Source organism: Leopardus geoffroyi, chromosome C2, assembly GCF_018350155.1.
Source record: "Leopardus geoffroyi isolate Oge1 chromosome C2, O.geoffroyi_Oge1_pat1.0, whole genome shotgun sequence".
NCBI classification, from domain to species: Eukaryota; Metazoa; Chordata; class Mammalia; order Carnivora; family Felidae; genus Leopardus; species Leopardus geoffroyi.
Genome location: NC_059333.1, coordinates 40,715,359 through 40,737,259, shown reverse-complemented (window position 1 = coordinate 40,737,259; position 21,901 = coordinate 40,715,359). Strand labels below are relative to the sequence as shown.

Below are 21,901 nucleotides of genomic sequence, written 5' to 3'. Positions count from 1 at the left end.
ACATACAGTAAAAGCACTTTCAAGTTTTTCTGGAGGTAGACAAGTTGATTTACAAAGTCGAATATCTAAGAAAAACCATGAAACAGCAAGAGCAATGAAAAGGAACTAGCCAACATTAAAACATTTTGAACCTACATTGAACCAACATTCTATATTGAACCAACATTCTTTTTTTTTTTTTTTTTAGAACATTTTTTTTTAATGTTTTATTTATTTTTGAGACAGGGAGAGACAGAGCATGAACAGGGGAGGGTCAGAGAGAGGGAGACACAGAATCTGAAACAGGCTCCAGGCTCTGAGCTGTCATCACAGAGCCCGACGCGGGGCTCGAACCCACGGACCGCGAGATCATGACCTGAGCCAAAGTCGGCCGCTTAACCGACTGAGCCACCCAGGCGCCCCGAACCAACATTCTATATTGAACCAATATATTCTATATTGAACCAACATTATACTGGCAGATAAGCAAATAGCCTAATGAAAGGAAAAATGCAAAAATAGACCAACTGCATGTGAAAAGTGTGTATACAACAAAAGCAACATCTCAAATCAGTAGGGGCAAAGTTGACTTCTTCATATTGTATAGCCAAATGTTATATAAAGACAAAATTGATTCACTCCAGCTTCCAAACAAGAAAAAATTCAAAATAGATAAAAAACTTAAATGTAAAAAATTAAGCATTACAAATATCAGGAAAAAAATCCCATATAACTTGGCTATAGAGAAATCATTTTTCTTTAGATCATTCTTAACTATAATTCAAGATTCCGAAGCAATAGGGGCACCTGGGTGGCTCAGTTGGTTAAGCTTCTGACTTCGGTCAGGTCATGATCTCATGGTTCACGAGTTCGAGCCCTGCATTCGGGTCTGTGCTGACAGCTGAGCCTGGAACCTGCTTCCGATTCTGTGTCCCCCTCTCTCTCTGCCCCTCCCTGCTCGTTCTCTCTCTCTCAAAGATAAACATTAAAAAAAAGTTTAAAAAAAGGTTCTGAAGCAAGAGAGAAATACTGACAAATTTTAATTACATTTTTAAAATGTCTAAAAAACATAAGCAAAATCAAAAGATAAATGAAAAAATAATGGTTTGTAACGATATGCAGAAAAATGTTAAACTTCATTCACAATAAAAAAAATACATATTAAAACTACACTGAAATGCCATTTCTCTTTAGCAGAAAAATCAAGTTTGATTATACTCAGTTGGTGAGGTCGAAGGTAAACAAGGCCTAATTTTGTGGGTGACAATGTAAAATGTGACAAGCTATTATAGAGAGAATTGTGGACTACTTAGCAAATTACATATCTATTCATTCTTTGACAGACTCTAGGAAAGCACCCCAAAATCTACTGGTAAAAATGTAAACAAAAAAATTGTATGCAAAAGGATATTAATTATAGTACTATTTAGAATATGAAAATAATGTAAGCAATCCAAATATCTATCATTAGAAGATATGACTGAATAAATTATAGTACATCTGCACAATAGAATACTATGAGATATAAACAGGAGCTTAAACTAAATCTGTATCACTATGGAGGAATCTCTAAGATATAATATTAAGTTTAAAAAAAAAGTAAAGTATGTATCTGTTCACATAAAAAGGACATAAGGGTATGGATATATATACCTGTTAGCGGATCTTGTTTTTTCTATCCAACCAACCATTGTTAATAGGCTTAGATTATTTACATGTAATACAATTTTTGATGTGCTTAGATTAGAACCTACTCTCTTAATAGTTGTGTTTTTTTGTTTTTTCTTTTTTTTTTTTTTTTTTTTTTTTGAGAGAGAGACAAAGAGACAAAATCCCAAACAGGCTCTGTGCTGTCAGCTCAGAGTCTGACATGGGGCTCAATCTCACAATCCACGGATCGTGACCTGAGCCGAAATCAAGAGTGGGATGCTTAAACAACTGAGCCACTCAGGTGCCCCTTAATAAACTGTTTTCTATTGTTCTTTCTGGTTCATTGTTGCCCTTGACCTCTTCTTCCACCTGTTTTTGGACTGAATAATTTTATGATTCTATTTTATCTCTACTTAGGCTTAATATGGCCAGTTCTGTATTCAATGTTTTTGGTGGTTACCCTAGGGTTTACAATATATATCTTTAAGAAGTCCCAGCATACCTTGAAATATTATGCTGCTTTAGGTTTACTATAATAATCTTTGTGGTATTCTTGTCATTCATTTTCACTTTAAACCAACGTTTCACTACAATATAGTAAAAGCTTGGACTGCAAGTAACTTGTTCTGTGAGTGTTCTACAAGACAAGCAAACATTTCTAATAAATTTTAACTTGATAAATGAGCGATGTCTTGCAATACGAGTAGTACGAGTAGTACATGACGCTGAATGTCACACAATGAGCCAATGATTCTTCTCTCTCTCGCTGTGGGATTGTGGGTGATTGTCTCCCATGCTCAGATGCTTAGTCTCAGGCTGTGGTGTCTGGCAGAAATCTGATTTTTCAGAACACTGGAAGGTGCCCACAACTGGCACTAGTGTATTTTTTGTCACTTTGAAGTACCTATGGACAGTTTTGCTTTTCCATACATGAGTAAGCTTAGGAATGCTTTGCTTCATTCTAGGTCAGGCTGCCTGCAGATATAGACCCTTTCCTCTGCTGCCTTATTGCCAGTTACATTAAATACAGTATATGACAAGAGTTTATTAATACTGTACCATAGTCAACATCCATGCGAGTGTACCCAATGACCCCCAGGCAGAAAAAGATTCCACTGAGCCAATAAATAGCAGTGATTCCATTAGTGATAGTGAAAGTCGTCCTACACAATAAGCCTCCTCTCTGTCTCCCTCACACCAGCCACGAAGGCTTTCGAAGGTAAATACAGGTTAATCTATTTTTCTTTATATTTTGTATTTTCTTTATTGTTTTATATTACAGTATTATAATCATTTTTATATGAATATTTTGGGGTTGTGGAATGAATCATCTGAGTTTCCATTATTATGGGGAAATTTGCTTTGATATACAAGTGCTTTGGATTATAAGCATGTTTCCAGAACAAATTATGCCCACAAGCTAAGGTTTTACTGTACTTGCTTTAGTCTCGGCATTTGGAAAATATGGCCCAAAGGCTGGCTGCCAGTTTTTGTAAAAGTTTTATTGAGACACAGCCACATGCAGATATTTATGTATTGTCTATGGCTACCTCAGTGCTACAAGAGCACAGTTGCATAGTTAAAACACTCTATAGCCTGTAGGTCTCAAAATAATACCTGGCCCTTTAGAACAGTGTTTGCCAACCTCTGCTTTAGACAGTTATGTTTCACAGTGATTAAAAATAAGAAAAATTCAATTTTATATTTATCTTCAGTTTTTATCATTTCCAGCTCTCTTTGTTTCTTTGGGTAGATTTTCTGTCTGGCATCCTATTTGTACTATACCTTTTGTAGTTCAGGTCTTCTGAGAATGAATTCTTTCAGCTTTTGCTTCCCTGAAAACATCTTTATTTTTTAATGTTTATTTGTAGAGAAAGAGAGAGTGAGCACAAGCAGGGGAGGGGCAGAAAGGGAGAGAGAGAATCCCAAGCAGGCTCTGAGCTGTCAGCACATAGCTCAATGCAGAACTCCATCTCAAGAACCGTGAGATCATGACCTGAGCTGAAATCAAGAGTCAGATGCTTAACAGACTGAGCCATCCAGGAGCCCCCCCTGAAAACATTTTTAATTTTCCTTCTTGATTAGAGAGGGTTTATTTTGTTTTGTTTTCTTTAAGCACTTTAAAAATGTCACTTCACTGTGTTCTGACAGGCTTAGTTTCTGAGATTTCTGCTCTATTTCTTATCTTTAGTCTTCTAATTTAGGTTAATGCCTTTTGACTCTGGTAGCCTTCAAAATTTCCTCTCTGATTTTCAGAGTTTGAATGTCATACATCTAGGTGATCTAGATGGCAGGTCAGTGTGTAAGTATTTGAAATTATCCTACTTGTTCTCTGAGTTTCCTGGATCTCTGGTCGGATGTCTTTCATTAGATTTGAAAATTCATGGCTGTCACTTTATCAGTATTTCTTCAGCCTCATTTTTCTTCTCCTGGGATTCTAGTAGACATATATTATACAGTTTCATATTTCCCCAAAGGTCTTAAATGCTCCGTTTTCATGTATTTTTCTCTTTTACTTTTAGTCTGGGTAACTTCTACTGACTTATATTCAAGTTCATTCATTCTTTCCTCAACTGTGTCAACTCTACTTATGTGCCCAACAAAGGCATTCTTCATCTAGTACTATGTTTTTTTAATTTCCAACATTTCCATTCAATCTTCTTAAAGTGTCCCATCCCTCTGCTGAAATTCTCAATATGTTTAACCATGTTACCCACCTTTTCCACTACAACTTTTATATATGAATTTAGTTCTTCTAATTGATTTGTCTTTTGATAGTACATTTTTTTCCTTGCTTTTTTTTTTTTAACGTGTCTACAATTTTCAGCTAAAAGCTGGACTTCATGATATACAACAGCAAAGACTGATGTTAATAGTATTTATGCCTGGGATAGCCATGCCTTTTCTTCTGTTACGCCTTTACTAGGGAAATTTAAGTAAATCTAGTCATCAACTAAGTGGGTTTGTGTTATGTTGTTGCTATCATGACCTTCAGTGCACCACCAGCTTTAAATTCCTCTACTGTTAGATTATGATTAGGTTGGAGGCTGGGTTACCAGATACTATTTTAGGTTTGGGAGGCCACATAAGATCTCTGTCACATTTTTAACACCACTATTTAAAAATGCATACTATTCTTAGCTTGGAAGCCATATTTAAAAGGGGGGGTGGGGAGGAGCAGCATTTGACCCATAGGCCATAGTTTGCCAACTTCTAAGGTAAAGAATAACCATATCAGGTTAAAAAAGTATACAAAAGACCCAAATTAGGGTTCCTGGGTGAGTCGGTTGGTTAGGCGCCTGACTCTTGATCTCAACTCAGGTCTTCATTTCAGGATTGTGAGTTCACTGGGCTCTGTGCTGGGCATGTAGTCTACTTAAAAAAAAAAAAAAAAGGCCCAAATAAAACTTTTATAGATCAAAAACTACAGTATGTGAGATGAAAAATGAATAGAACCATCAGTAAACAGTGGGTCCACTGTGGATTCTCTTCAAATGTCATCCCTTAAGAAAACATAATGGTGGTTTCTGAAATAATTTTTGAGGGGCACCTGGCTGGCTAAGTTAGTAAAGCATGCAACTTTTGATCTTGGGGTTGTGAGTTCAAGCCTCATATTGGGTATAGAGATTACTTAAAAATAAAAGTCTTTAAAAATATAAAATAATTTTTTAAGGAATTTCCCAATTTTGGTTAAAATTATAAACCCAGGGGCGCCTGAGTGGCTCAGATGGATAAGCATCCAACTTTGGCTCAGGTCATGATCTCCCAGTTCGTGGGTTGGAGCCCTGCATCAGGCTCTGTGCTGACAGCTCAGAGCCTGGAGCCTGCTTTGGATTCTTTGTCTCCCTCTCTCTCTCTCTCTCTCTGCCCCTCCCCCACTCATGCTCTGTCTCTCTTTGTGAAAAATAAACATTAAAAAATTTTTTAAAAATTATAAACCCAAAGATCCAAGAAGCATAAGATCAAGAAACATGAGGGGCTTCTGGGTGGCTCAGTTAGTTGAGTGTCCGACTTCCACTCAGGTCATGATCTCCTGGTTCATGGGTTTGAGCCCCATGTCAGGCTCTGTGCTGACAGCTGAGAGCCTGGAGCCTGATTCAGTTTCTATATCTTCCTCTCTCTCTCTGCCCCTCTCCTGCTTATGTGTGTGTGTGCATGTTCTCTCTCTTTCTCAAAAATAAATTAAAAAACATTAAAAAAAAGAAAAAAGAAACATGAGGGAAACTGAACAAAGCAAATTACAATCAAATTTCTTAAAACCAGGAATAAACTTCAAAAGATACCAATAAGAAAATGGAAAGACAGGCCACAGAATGGGAGGAAGTATTTACTAATCACTTATCTGATAAAGAATGTATAAACAGAATATATAAAAAAGTCTTACAACTCAATAAGGCAAACAAACCAACTAACAAGTGGGCAGAAGATTTAAAGACTAGACACTTTGCCAAAGAAGATATCCAATAGCAAGTAAGTACACAAAAAGATGGCTGCCATCAACAGCACTGAGGAAATGCAAATTAAAACCAAACTGAGATACCACCATACAGTTACTAGAATGGTTATTATGAAAAAAAAAAAAAAATAGTAATGAAAACAAATACTAAATAATAATCTTAATGAAGATGTGGAGCAGCGGAAAGCCCCTTAGACAGCTTGTTAGTATTTCAAATGGTAGAGTCACTTTGGACACAGTTCGGCAGTTCTAGGTTAAACAAATGTTAACTATAACTTATAACATCTAGCAATTCCATTCCTAGGTAGCTACTCAAGAGAAATAAAAACATCTGTCCACACAAGATTTATACACAAATATTCATGGCCCAAAACTGGAAACAGTCTAAATATCCATCAATTGCCGAACACATAAACAAAATGTACTATAAACCCATACAATGGAATACTATTCAGGACAAAAAGGAATGAGCTACTCATAAGTGCCACAACATGGATGAACCCCAAAAACATTACTCTACATGAAAGAAATCATATGTAAAAGTTTACACATTGTGTCATATTGTTTGTATGAAATGTCCAGAAATAACAACTCTATTGAGATACAAAATAGATCAGGGGTTGCCTTGGGCTGAGGAGGCACTGGGAATTGACCGAAAATGAACACGGGGAGGGGGGGGGAAGCTTTCTGGTACTATGATAATGTAAAACTAGGCTGTAATGACAGATGCACAACTCTAAATTTACTAAACATTATCAATTAAACACTTATAAAGCATGAATTTAATAATATGAAAATTATACCCCAATAAAGCTATTAATTAAAAAAAAGAGAGAACTAGGGCACCTGGGTGTCTCAATCAGTTAAGCACCCAACTCTGGATTTTGGCTCAGGTCATGATCTCACGGTTTGTGAGATCGAGCCCTATGTTAGGCTCTGCATTGACAGCACAGATCCTGTTTGAGATTGTGTCTCTCCCTCTCTCTCTGCCCCACCCCTGCTCATGCTCTCTCTCTCAAAATAAATGAACATTTAAATGCCCCTCCCCCACTCGCACAGGGTGCTCTCTCTCAAAAAAAACTAAACAATAATAAATTTCTAAAAAGAGAACTAGAAATGGATAAGGAGTGAGGATGTATAGACAAAACAAGATTGATGATATGTTGATAATTATTGGAGCTGATGATAGGTAAGGGCAGTTCATTATAATATTCCTTCTACTTTTGAATAGGTTTGAAAATTGTCATAAAATTTTTTAAAAAACACAAGTATTGACAAAGGTGTAGGCAAACAGGTACTCTTATACTGCTGGCAGTATTGTAAATTGGATCAACCTTTACAGAAGAAACTTATCTACCAAAATAACAAACGTCAAATTCATTTATCTAGCAATTCTTCTAAGATACATCTACAGTATACAAATATCCTTGGACAAGGTTGCTGGGTGGCTCGGTTTGTTAAGTGTCTGTTGATTTTAGCTCAGATCATGATCTCATGGTTCCTGAGTTCAAGCCCTGAGTTGAGCTCTGCACTGACAGTGTGGAGCCTGCTTGGGAGTCGCTCTCTGCCCCTCCCCGACTTGTTCTCTCTAAATAAATAAATAGATAAATAGATAGATAGATAGATAAATAGATAAATAGATAAATAGATAAATAAATAAGCCAACAAACCTACATTAAAAATATATATGTATATCCTTGTACATATTCCAAGGACCACTCATACATGGCGTTTCATTAAAGTGTTGTTGATAACGGTAATAGATTGGAACAAAAAGTAAATACCCATTGTAGAGTACTGGTTAATTAAATTAAATTTTTATATATCCATAAGACTGAAATGCTCTGCAGCCACTTTAATGGCTGATGAAGCCCTTTCTATATTAATGGGGAAAGATATCCAAGTGAAAAAAAGAAGTACAGAACAGTGTATGTACTATACTAAAATTTTTGTAAAATGGAGGAAAAGGGAATCAATTTTTTTCTTGTATATGCATAAAATATCTTTTGTAAAGCAACCCAAGAAAATAATTACATTGATTGCCTATAGAAATGGAAACACAAATTGCAAGATATATCACCATACTTTTTGTATATCCACCATACTTTTTGAATTTTGAACCATAAACATGTATTACCTAGTCAAAACTTAAATTACAAAAAAAGGGGGCAAAAAGGTGACAAAAGGAAATTCTTTTTTTTTTTTTTTTAACTGTTGATTCATTTTTTGGGAGAGAGAGCATAGGCAGGGGAGGGGCAGAAAAAGATGGGGACAGAGGATCCGAAGCGGGCCCAAACCAGGGTTTGAACTCACAAACCATGAGATCATGGCCTGAGCCAAAGTGGGATGCCCAACCTACTGAGCCACTCAGGTACCCCAGTAAAAGGAAATTCTTAAAGGCAGCCTCCCAAAAGGGCACATTAGATACAGGGCCACAAAAATAAGATCAGGGGTGGGGAGGGAGCAAACCAGAAAACAGGGGATGGACATCTTTAAAGTACTGAGGAGGGGGAAAAAAAACCCTGTTAACCTAAAATTCAATAATCAGGTTTTTTTGTTTTTGTTTTTGATTTTTTTTTTTTTTTTCAAAAACAGGTCTCTGTCACTTACACAGAAGCTAATTAGCTTTTAATTAGCTAATTGGCTTCTGGTTAGGTTTGGCCAAAGAGGGGAAATGGTGGCAAAATGAAAGACAGGTGAAAGGAAACATTGAGAAGTCTTTATCCCCTGCCCTTCTTCTTCTGGGTCATTTTCAGCAGTAATTACATCTCTTCCAAGGTCCCCTCTCATACAGGTCAGTGGTTCTTCCCCTTCTCAACCATCTTTAGTCTCTGGACTCTAATAATACCTCCTTCTTCCCTTGTCCTTCCATTTCTAGGGCTAATAGCAACCTGGGTTGCTATAACCAAGTTTGGGTTCACCATCCTCTCCTCATCTATTCCTCAGATCTTCTAAAAACATTTTAAGTGGTACTAGAAGTTACATTCCTTCTACTAAATTATCTAGCATGACTTACATTTCCCGAACTAGATCTGGATTGAAACGACCTATATTATACTAATCAAAAAAAAGGTTAAAAAAAAAAAAAAAAGTAAAAAAAGGAAACAAATATGCATTTGAGGACTATTCCCTACAAGATGAGCAAGAAATTATTTTCTATCCCCCTAACCCCGTTACAAAATTAGAATGGAAAACTTATTCAGTATATCGTAGCTTGAGAAAACTATAATAGCCTAGAGCCAAATAGAAGTCACATATTTACAATATTATTAAATATTAAAAAATATATATTTGTCTTGGTAACCGGATCCTGGGGAAAGTTTTGCTATTGAGATATAATTGACATATAACATTGCCTTAGTTTCAGGTATACAATATAATATGATATTTGTATATATTACAAAATGACCACCACCACAAGTCTAATTAACATTCATAACCACACATGGTCACAATTTTTTTTCTTGTGAACATTCAAGGTGTACACTCTTAGTAACTTTCAAATATACATTATTAATTACAGTCACCATGCTGTACATTACATTCCAATGATCTATTCATTTAAAAAAAAATTTTTTAGTGTTTTATTTTGGAGACAGAGAGAGACAGAGCATGAGTGGGGGGAGGGGCAGAGAGAGAAAGGGAGATACAGAATCCAAAGCAGGCTCCAGGCTCTGAGCTGTCAGCACAGTTTGTACCTTTTGACTATCTTCATCAACTTGGCCCAACCCCCAATGCCCACCTATGACAACCACCAACCTGTTCTCTGTATCTACGGGTTAGGATTTGTTTTGTTTTAAATTCCACATATAAATGAGATCATATGATATTTGTCTTTTTCTAACTTCTTTCACTTAAACATAATGCCTTCAAGGTCCATCCATTTTGTCACAAATAACACGACACCTTCTGTTTTGTGGTACATTTATATATGTATATATCTCACATTTTCTTTACCCATCCATCCATTAATGGGCACTGAGGTTCCTTCTTGGCTACTGTAAATATACTACAATGAATATAGGGGTACCGATCTTTTCAAGTTAGTAGGTTTGTTTTCTTTGGATAAATACTCAGAAGAATTATTGAATCATACAGTAGTTCTACTTTTAATTCGAGAGTGATCCACACTGTTTTGCATTGTGGCTATAACAATTTACATTCCCACCAACAGAGCACCAGGGTTTTCTCACATCCTTGCCAACACTTTATCTCTTGTATTTTTGATAATAGCCACTCTGACAGGTGTGAGGTGATAACTCACTGTCATTTGATTTGCATTTCCCTGAGGATTAGTGATGTTGAGCATCTTTTCAAGTACCTGTTAGCCAACTGTAGGTCTTCTTTGGGAAAATGTCTATTCAGATCCTCTGCCCATTTTTTAATTAGACTGTTTTTTTCCTGTTGAGTTATAGGAGTTCTTTTTATATTTGGGATATTAACCCTCTCATCAGCTACATGATTTGCAAATATTTTCTATCTGGTAGGCTGCTTTTCATCTTGTTGATGGCTTCTTTTGCTGTGCAGAAGCTTTTTAGTTTGATGTAGTGCCCCTTGTTTATTGTGCTTTTGTTGCCTTTGCTTTTGGTGTCAAAGACTGATGTCATGGAGCTTATCATCTAGGTTTTCTTCTAGGAGTTTTTGGTTTTAGGTCTTATTGTTCAAGTTTTCATCTGTTTTGAGTTGATTTTTGTGTACGGTGTAAGACAGTGGTCCAGTTCCATTCCTTTGCATGTGGCTGTCCAGTTTCCCAGCACCATTTATTGAAGAGACTGTCCATTCCCCAATATATATTCTTGGCTCCAGTAAATTAACTGACCATATATGTATGGATTTATTTCTGGGCTCTCTATTCTCTATTAATCTATGTGTCTGTTTTTATGCCAATGCCATATTGTTTTGATTACTACAGCTTTGTAATATAGTTTGAAATCAGGTCACATGATGCCTCCAGCTTTGTTCTTCCTTGTCAAGATTGCCTTAGCTATTTGGAATCTTTCATGGTTCCACTGAAATCTTATGAATTATTTTGTTCTATTTCTGGGAAAAATGCTATTGGATTTTTGATAGAGATTGCACTGAATCTGTAGATTGCTTTGGGTGGTATATGTATTTTAACATTAATTCTTCTAAACCATGAGCGTTGAATATCTTTCCATTTATTTGTGTCTTCTTCAATTTCTTTCAATAATTCCATATAGTTTTCAGAGTACAGGTCTTTCACCTCCTCGGTGAAATTTATTTCTAGATATTTTATTCTTTTTGATACAGTTGTAAATAGAACTGCTTTCTTAATTTCTCTGACAGTTCATTATTAGCATAAAGAAATGCAACATTTTTGTACATTGATTTTGTAGCTGGCAACTTTATTGACTTTTTAAGTTAGTTCTAATAGCTGCTTGGTGGAATCTTTATAGTTTCCTATACGTAATATCATGTCATCTGCCAGTAGAGAGAGTTTTACTTCTTTTCTGATTGGGAGGACTTTTCTTCTTTTCTTTTCCTTTTTTTCCCCCCCATGATTGCTCTAGCTAGGACTTCCACTACTATGTGAATAAAAGTGGCAAGAATGGGAATCCTTGTCTTATTCCTGCTCTTAGAGGGAAAACTTTCAGCTTTTCACCACTGAGTATGAGTTAGCTATGGGCTTGTCATATATGGCCTTTATGATGTTGATATACATTCCCTCTATATCTACTTTGTTGAGAGTTTTTTTTTTTTTATCATAAATGGATGTTAAATTTTCTTAAATGATTTTCTCCATCTATTGAGAGAATCATATGATTTTTATCCTTTGTTAATGCAGTGTATCACATTGATTGATTTGTGAATGCTGAACCATCCTTGTATCCCTGGAAAAAAATCCCACTTGATTAGTGTATGATCCTTTTAATATGCTGTTGTATTTAGTTTTCTAATATTTTGTTGAGTATTTTTGCATCTATGCTCCTCAGAGATACTGACCTTTAGTTTTTCTTTTGTTCTTCTTGTAATTGATTTCTATTTTCATACCACTGTGGTCAGAAAAGATGCTTAATATTATTTCAATCTTCTTAAATTTATTAACATTTTTTGTGGCATAATAAATGATCTATCCTGTGCACTTGACAAGAATGTACTTTTGGATGGAATACTCTATATCTCTGGTTAGTCCATCAGGTCTAATGTGTTGTTTAAGGCCAGTGTTTCCTTATTTTTTTGCCTGCATGATCTAACCATTGATGAAAATGGGGTATTAAATTCCCTACTATTCCTATATTGCTGTCTATTTATCTCTTTAGGCTTCTTAATATTTGCTTTATGTAAGTTAGGTCCATGTAAGGGAATATTTTTTAAGATTTCTGTATAAGGAGCAATGAGCAAAATTTTGTCACCTTTTTAACAATTTCAGAAGCATTTCGTTTTGTTTTTGTTTTTTTCTTTTTCTTGTTTTATTCCACAATGAAAGCTGACAGTATGGCATTGTGGTCCAGTTCTATGAACCAAAGCTACTGGGAGGGAGGAAGGAAGAAGTTACGAGGTTCAGATCTGTATTTTTCAGGAATCTGGCTTAGCACAAAATTATGACATTAAAATTCAGAAAAATTCAAACATGTATTTACACCATAATGACTATACACATCTTCTTCTAAAGAATAATCTTCCTAATAGCAGTGGAAATAATAACAGCTTTTAGTCTACTGCTTTTTCTCTCTAGTTTCTGTATATCTACACTGACCAAGAGAATTATCAAGTTTTCCTTCATTTATAATAAAAAAGCAAGGAAATACTATTTTATAAAACTATGCATGTATATACGTCTAGATTCTGATATTTACTAACATGGATGGGCATAGAGTATGTCATCACCTGATCACATTTCATCTCTGCCAACACAAATGTATCAGTTAATAATCTCTATCTCTTTGCCAATAAAATGACTAATGCCCATAAAATGCAGTCTCAACTGCTTCACCTTGAAATTAACAAATGGAGCAATAAAGACCAAATTTATAAGAAAAAAGATTCGAGTCACTTGGAGCATAAGCATCCAATCAAATGCTGAGTTTCTAAACATGGCCAATATAAACAAATGCATGCAGGGTCTGTCTAATGTTAACAACAAATCCTGAAAATAAAATATTCCAATGTAATGGTAAAGAAAAACAAAGCAATGTTCAGGGAATTTAGCATGGGATTTATTTTAAGACCACCAATTTCCTTGAAAAGGAAGCCATTTCCTTTTTTTTTTTTTTTCAGTTAACTTTTTTTAAGCAGGCTCCATGCCCAATGTGGGACTTGAACTCACAACCTTGAGATCAAGGGTCACATACTGTACCAACTGGGCCAGTCAGGAGCCCTGGAAATCATTTTTTTTTTTTTTTTTACAGAGAGGAAACAAAGAAATAGCAGCCTAGATTTCTCTATAAAATAAATGAAATTAACTGCCACAAGTGATTAAGGTTTTGAATAAGTAATGGTCAAAATAATTAAAAAGCCAAGAAGCAATGAAAGTACTATATGTTGCAGAGAAAGGATACATGGATTGGGGCCTTTAAGACAAACACCTTTTGTGGGACCTGGCCCTGCCCAAAAAATGGCCCTTTATAATTATCCTTTCTTCCTTTAATTTCTAGGCTATTTCCTAAGTTAGTTGAAGCCTAGACCTAAGTTATAAATACAATCAAATAAAACTTGGCTGAATAGAGACCAAAATTAGGCACAAATTCTGTGACTGAAAGTCCATTATGGCAACATAAACAAAAAGGGTTACTGATCTATCATTACATGTGTGGCCTAACACATGAATGTCTAGCCACTCTAAATAAAATGCTGATTATACCCACTTAATTCCATCAAAGAAAAGGCCTTTTGGTCTTCTCTCCCAGGCAACTTGGCGTATTAGGGTATACATTTGTAGTGTTTGCCACTACACATAATAAATGCTACCAGCTGAACTACTTCCCTCTCCAGAGAACCATACGGATCTTTGTGGACCTAATGGCTGCCAGGCTAATACATACTGTCCATCACTGAACCCTGAATGGAATGCTAAAGTCTGAACATTTACTTTCTGTTGGGGTAAAAGGAGGCTGGGAAGGCAGCATTAAAGTCTGCTTTTATTTTATATGAAACTGGTAAAGTGTTCTCTGCCTGAAGATCCACTTAGTTTCAGTGTGTTTGGCTTTGTTCTACCTGTAAAACAGGAATGAGTGTTTAACCAATCTAAAACAGTAAAACAAGAGGAAAAAATAGCAAGTCACCTCGGCTCCTCAGGCCTCAGTTTTATCTATAAAAGAGATTTAATCTGAGGTCCTTTTTAGTGCAAATACATACATATACATGCAGCAAAACCATTTCTTTAGAAAATGCAGCTTACAAAAAGAATCAACGTAGGTAAAATCATAGTCAGTCAATTTAAGACAATTCTCTATAGGACTATATTCATTTCCACAAAATTAAAAAAAAAAAAAACCCTCAGGTATGAATAAAAACAGGATCCACTCTCCTTCCTGTAAAGAACACCTTTACAAAACTAGTTTTTAGAGTCTCCCAGTCTATAGAAGGCACATCTTCACAAAGTGGAACAGATTTTTATGAGGGTGGACATATAGACCAGAGAGCACTGACACAGAATATAGTAACTTATGTTTAACATATATTTCATATATATGTATGTGTGTGTGCCTCACACACACATAAAATAAAATCTTGTAGATATTACTTGTTAATTCTTTAGCTTGTCTATAATTTTTAGTGTGTCTAGTGAATACAAAAATTTTTTTTTTAATTTTTTTTTTTTAACGTTTATTTATTTTTGAGACAGAGAGAGACAGAGCATGAACGGGGGAGGGTCAGAGAGAGGGAGACACAGAATCCGAAACAGGCTCCAGGCTCTTAGCTGTCAGCACAGAGCCCGATGCGGGGCTCGAACTCACGGACCGCGAGATCATGACCTGAGCTGAAGTCGGCCGCTTAACCGACTGAGCCACCCAGGCGCCCCGTGAATACAAAATTTTAAATACATGATATATATCATAAATAAGAATTCAACAAACAGATATGAATTATAATGAAATCCATTAAACATCCTGATATCCTGTCCAGTCACCTTAAACATTCTATTTGCCATCCCTGGGAGGCTCTTCTGCTCCATTGTCTAATTTATTACTAACATTTGTTCAGAGCTCAGCTCAAGTGTTAGTTCACCCAGCAAACTTTCCCTGCCTTCTCAGACCAAGTCAAGTCCCCTATTATAATCTCTCATTGTACCCTGTAATTCTTTCATAATTATTGTGTAATAATATTATGACTGCTTGTTTAAGATTTTTTTAGTTCCAGGGGTGCCTGGGTGGCTCAGTCAGTTAAGCATCCGACTTCGGCTCAGGTCATGATCTCATGGTTCGTGAGTTCGAGCCCCACATTGGGCTCTGTGCTGACAGCTTGGAGCCTGGAGCCTGCTTCAGATTCTCTGTCTCCCTCTCTCTGGCCTTCCCCTGCTTGCACTCTGTCTCCGTATCAAAAATAAATAAACGTTAAAAAAACTTAAAAAATATATATTTTTTTCCTTTTCTTTTTTTTTTTTTTTTTTTCAGTTCTGTAAGGTCTTTGAGATCAAGGGCTTATCTTATTTTCTATTTTAGCCTAGAACCAAGCACAGAGATTTACAGAACGAATAAATGAATAATTATGGAATAATTATTAGAAGAATTTTCTGGTTTACATATTTCTTTTTTTTTTTTTTTTTTTTTCAACGTTTATTTATTTTTGGGACAGAGAGAGACAGAGCATGAACGGGGGAGGGGCAGAGAGAGAGGGAGACACAGAATCAGAAACAGGCTCCAGGCTCTGAGCCATCAGCCCAGAGCCCGACGCGGGGCTCGAACTCACGGACCGCGAGATCGTGACCTGGCTGAAGTCGGACGCTTAACCGACTGCGCCACCCAGGCGCCCCCATATTTCTTTAAATAAAATAGAGGGGCACCTGGGTGGCTCAGTTGGTTAAGCATCCAACTTCAGCTCAGGCCATGATCTCTCAGTGTGCGAGCTGGAGGCCCACGTCAGACTCTGTGCTGACAGCTCAGAGCCTGGAACCTGATTCAGATTCTGTCTCCCTCTCTCTCTGCCCCTCCCCACTCATGCTCTGTCTCTCTCTCTCAAAAATAAATAAAACGTTAAAAAAAAAAAGAACACTGTTACAGACTTGCTATTCTTTTAATAGTCACCATGTTCTTATTTCCTCATTTTTCTTCTGTTATTAAAAATACAATTAACTTTTCTGTTAAATTCAAATAATGCAGAAAGTTTTCCTTATAAGGAACATTACTCTTTGACAAATCGTTAAGATAGTTTGCTTTCTTTTACCTAGCACTGTCCATCTAAGATTTGCTTCTGCTTATTAATATTTTTTTTTCATTAGCAGTAATAAAAAAGCTAGAAAGCAATGAAACAGAAGCTAACAAATGAGTTAAATTTTAAAAAATAATAATGTAGTTCTGAAAACCTTAAAAGCATTTCCCATTACAACACTAATGTTAACACACATTATATAGGTAAAGGAGGGGAAAAATCCAAATAGGCACTGAAACAAGAAAAACACCTCTTACAAATAATGTATTTCTTTTAATACTTATTTCATTTTCCTCAGAAATCAGTACAGAATAACTAAAACCGTTTTGGTAGTTTTTAAAACGACACTCTCTGTAGCAGACATCTGTTATGTTTGTTTACCTAGCCAGCTCTCCTTCACACTGCCTCGATTCACTTCTTGCTCATCCCTCCAACATTTCTATGGTTCTGATCAGGTTGTCAATGTAGCATCCTCACTCCTCACTGTCCTAAACACAGCAATTAGTCCAAGCAGTGGGCACATCACCTTGGCTGAGCTCAAGCTCCCAAAAATTATTCTGAGAATTACAAACAGGGGGAGGGAGTTTCTTCTCTCTTGCTTAATCAACTATGCCTAATCCCAGAACTGTCAGCAGCCCCAAGTGAATGAAAACAAAAGAGGGAAGACAGAAAGGAAAAGAATAGTTCTAGATGAGTTTACCCTCTGGATTCAGAAAATCCTGAGACTAGTTCTAGTCCTTGCTTTTCCATGGTATAGTCATCTACTAAATCCCTCCATGCCCTTCTTCTTTTTGCTTAAACTAGCTTAAGTTTGTCAACTATAATCAAAAAGTCCTAATACATCTCCCATATTCATTTGGGCATCATAAAATAAATATAAAAATAATATATTTTCTTAAGTGTTTGTTTATTTTGAGAGAGAGAGAAAGAGCAAGCACACGAGCAGGGTAGGGGCAGAGAGAGAGAGGGAGAGAGAGAATCCTAAGGAGGCTCCGTGCTGTCAGCACAGAGACTGACATAGGGCTCAATCTCACAAAACTGTGAGATCATGACCTGAGCGGAAATCAAGAGTCTTGACACTTTACCGATTGAGCCACCCAGGTGCCCCTATATTTTTTAATAATATAATTTTCTTGACACTGCATTGCTCTTAAAATCTATACAAGGTTATCTATATAAATCTAACTCTTTCTCCCCAAAATTTTTTCAGCTTTACTGGGGTGTAATTGACAAACAGAAATTGTATGTATTTAAGTGTGCTACTTGATGTTTTGATATACATATAGACAGTGAATTATCACTGTAATCAAGCTGGTTAACATATTCATCACCTCACATAATTCCCACCTCCAAATTTAAATATATACAAATAAACTTTTAAAGAAACACAATGTACATGCATTCTTTTAAATTTTATACATACGTATATAAAGCAAAAAAAAAAAAAAACCATATAGTTAATATATATAAAATTACTATACCTACAAGATTTAAAAATGTTAAGTGTACAGAAAGAGTTAAGTCCTCTCACTAGTCCGATGCTCCAGAATCAAGAACTTGCAAAATTTTTAATTGCTGTTGATAATAAGATAATAACAATGATGATAATAAGATTTGTCAGTATTTCCTACTAGTTGTAAATATTATTTCTTGACTTCCTGCTGTGGAAGAAAATTTAACTCCTTACACAACCAATTCTACATTCCCATTAGTTATTATTATTATTTCCTCTATTATTGATCTTTGTAACTTTACTTAACATTTATTTATGGTTTCATGTACTACTGACACTCTGTTTTGTAAAATGAGAATTAAAGGAAGGGTATTTTTTAGTGCTCTTATTCTTCACTTCAACTCACAATTTGCATCAAATATTCTTATATTGAAAGCTGAATAATTTCCTTCTGTTCTGCAGCTGTAATTATTTTTGTACTTTATCTAAAAGTTCAAAGTCAGTAAGCATTACTTACATTAAGGAAACTAAATAACACTCAGTACATTATCTAAGTAGTTTGCTATGATTCTGTATTCTTTCTGTTCAGATTATTTTTAATTTTCCTGGAGTGTCTAATTCCCTTTTTATGTTCTTTGCCTTTTGCCACTACCTTAAATGGTACTAAATTCTCAAAGTTATTCTCAAATCTCCATTTTTACTGAAGGTCTTACATCTATAAGACCTACTACTCAACAGTGATCCTATACCCCTCTATCTCAAGTAAAAACCATTATTTTTTAGATCCACTGTCATTTTTCTGGACCACATCTTCTAATAACTTCTTAATAAAGGGTATGCCGACAAGTCAATCTCCTACATCCTTACAAGCCTGGAAATGTTCTAACTCTCACACTTCACTGACAGTTTGGATGAGTACAAAATTCTACATTAAAAATAATTTCTCCTCAAATCTTTCAAGACACTGATTCATTATATTCTACCACCCACTGTTAGTTAATGAAGACCAATACCAAGTTGATGTTTGTTCCTTTGCATGTGACCTAGTTTTTCCTCTACAAGGTGTTCAAATCTGTTTTTTCATTCTTGGTGTTCTGAAACCACAAAATGATGTATTTGGTGGAGAATTTTTTATATTCACTGTATGAGCACTTCTTGAGTTCTTTCAGTCTAGAAGTTCATGACTTGCAGTTCTGGGAAATTCTTTTAGTTTGTCTTTAAATTTTTCCTCCAATGTATCTTTTGTAACTTCTTTTTCTCAAACTCCAACTAGTTAGGATAATAAACCTCCAACATAAAGGTAGCATATCATTTTTTTTTTCTCTGACACATTCCTTCTCTTTGACTCTATTTTACATTCTGGATTATTTCTTCCAACATTACTTTCCAAATTTCCTACAGAACTTTACATTTTAGCCATCATCATACTTTCTTAATTTCCAAAAACTCATTTTTGGTTTCTCATTATTCCATTCTCACAGCATGATGTGTTGATGTTTTAACGTTACACATATCATCTCAACTCTCTCTGAAAATACACATTACAGCTTTTATATTTCTCTTAATTTTTTGTTTTTACATTAACACTATTTCTTTCAAATTTTTTTTAGGTTTTTCATTGTATTTTTTTCATGTTAAAGGCATTCCTCAACCGTCTGATGACTCCTGAATACCCATCAATTTTTAAGAATAAGGCCATATGCAGATTAATTGGGAGCTCTATAAGCATGTCTAGACTTTGATGACTGATGAGTTTTTCTTTAGGGTAATTAAGTAACTAGCTAGCTGTCTCAAAGAGGAAACTTTAGCTGCCAGAATGCAAAGATCATTGGTCCAAAGTCATTTAATTTCTTTAGAGAAAAGAAAAAAATAGCAACTCTTTCCCCACCCCAACTTGGCCCTAAGGCCTGGTGATTGGCCTAAATGGAAAAACTTCAGTTAACTCCTTTCTCTACACTCTCCCAAAGTATCTCATTCCCTACTCTCTATTTCATGCCTGGCATATTCAAATTCTACACCTCTCTAGGATTCAGGGAGGAGGCAGGCAGGACAAACTAGACCTCCTATCTTATAAAGCAGAGTATAATTCTGTTTCAACTGCTACCCACAGTTTTTAAAAATGTTTTACAAATAATCAAGTATACACATAGATTAAAATATATAAAACAGCAAGAATTCCACTAAATGATACTTATCCTACAAGACATCTGATATTTTCTATTTTATTTATAATGTTGATAAATGATTTCATAACACATTGTGATGTGTGATTTGAGGCGCATGTACACATGCGCAAAACAAAAAGCAAGTTACGTTGTGACTTGCTCTGTCATGTTTCAATGACCATTCACTCTTCTGTTTTCTCTCCCCAAGAAAATTTTTGAAATCTTTCATTCACTGATGGCTCTTCTCTACTTTCTTTTCACTGTATTTCTCTCTTTTACATCTTTACTATAATTTTAGTAGGATCTAGAAGGGCAAAAAGAATAAATGTAAGTGCTCAGTTTGTGATCTTTAACTTGAATTCCTCTACAAGTATTTTTAAAAACCAGAAGCTTCCTAACCTCTTTCTGACCTGATTTAAGGTCCCTCTGCTAAGTATGATGGCCTCAATTGCTGTATTCTGGGACTTACCATTAGAGCTAGGGAATTAAAAAGGAAAGTGATGGTAGTGACCATAAGAATCTATGAAACAATTCCAACTAGCTCTAAAACTAAAATTGTGGTTAAATGTTCAATATTAAACCTAAATACTTAAATGAAGAAATAGAATTTTTTGTTGTTGTTGTTATAGTCCAAGATTTTAGAAATTTCTTTTTGAGGGAAGACTTTAGGAAAGGCTCCTTCCACAGAGAAAATAATCAAAACCCAATTCCCAAACACGTCAAGAAAAATAATACTTCCATAAGATGCAAAGAGTACTTACAAAGCAAGGCTACTCAAAACATACTGTACGTGCTCACATTCATCTGGGAATGATGCACTGGCTGATGTGAAACAGCAAAGTGCAGTCTGAAGAACCTGAAGCTGTGGCAAAGGGACCTGCCATCTTCCAGCATAATCTTCAACCACCTGACAGGGAAGCAATCCAAAAAGGACATTATTATAGAAAATGTTCGCAACATATCGAGTTTAAAAATTTTGATACTACTAGATAAATTAAAAATTTAGTTCAGCATGAATACAAGTGACTTAGGGACAAAACATTATTTTCATAATGTATATCTGAAAATGAAATAACTATTATCTTTGAAAATGTGGAAAAGAAATACAGAATATGAATAATTACACTGTCCAACTGCCACATCTTTAACAAATTGTAACAAACATAACAAAGACCTTCACCTCCCATATCCAGCCTTTATCAAAACATCAATTATCAAATATTAAAGTAGCTAGACAATACAATACGGTAATAAAAAATTAGAAATGAGCATAATTATTATCATTACGATTTATTAAAGACTAAACTCTAGGGGTGTCTGGGTGGCTCTGTCAGTTGAGTGTCTAACTCTTGATTCTGGCTCAGGTCAAAATCTCAAAAGAGTCATGGGATCAAGCCAGGCGTCGGGCTCCATGTGGAGTATTGAGTCTGCTTAAGATTCTCTCTCTCTCTCTCTCTCTCTCTCTCCCTCTGCCCCTCTGCCCTGATCATGCTCTCTCTCTAAAATAAAAAATTAATCAATTAATTAAAATTAAATAAAAAAATAATAAAGACTAAACTCTAAACATTCTGGCACTAATGAGTATTAAAGATATAGTGGCATGACACTCTGATTCTGAAAGTTTAAGGTGTACGTACAAGAGCTTTATGAATTTAGACAGGTCATTTCCTTCTCTATGCATTAGTTTCCTCACCATAAAATAGAGATAATAATGCTTATCTTGCAGATTGGAATAATTTATGAGAAAGCATTTTAGAACTATCAATTGTTATGAAATGTTAATTATGATTTCTCATATGCAAGACTGCTATATTAAAACAATATATTATATTTTAAAAATTCATCATATAAACCAGGTTGGCAAACTAT

At 35.4% G+C, this 21,901-nt stretch overlaps 1 protein-coding gene across 2 annotated transcripts in view; it reads right to left on the bottom strand.

The window, feature by feature from the left end:
- The window catches only part of ZNF654 (zinc finger protein 654), a 95,822-nt gene that overhangs the window by 45,235 nt on the left and 28,686 nt on the right, over positions 1-21,901 (bottom strand). For both annotated transcript variants that reach the window (XM_045501688.1, XM_045501689.1), the window contains exon 2: positions 20,794-20,939. In XM_045501688.1, coding sequence (XP_045357644.1) covers positions 20,794-20,939 — 146 coding nt within the window. The remainder of the gene's footprint in view (positions 1-20,793; positions 20,940-21,901) is intronic.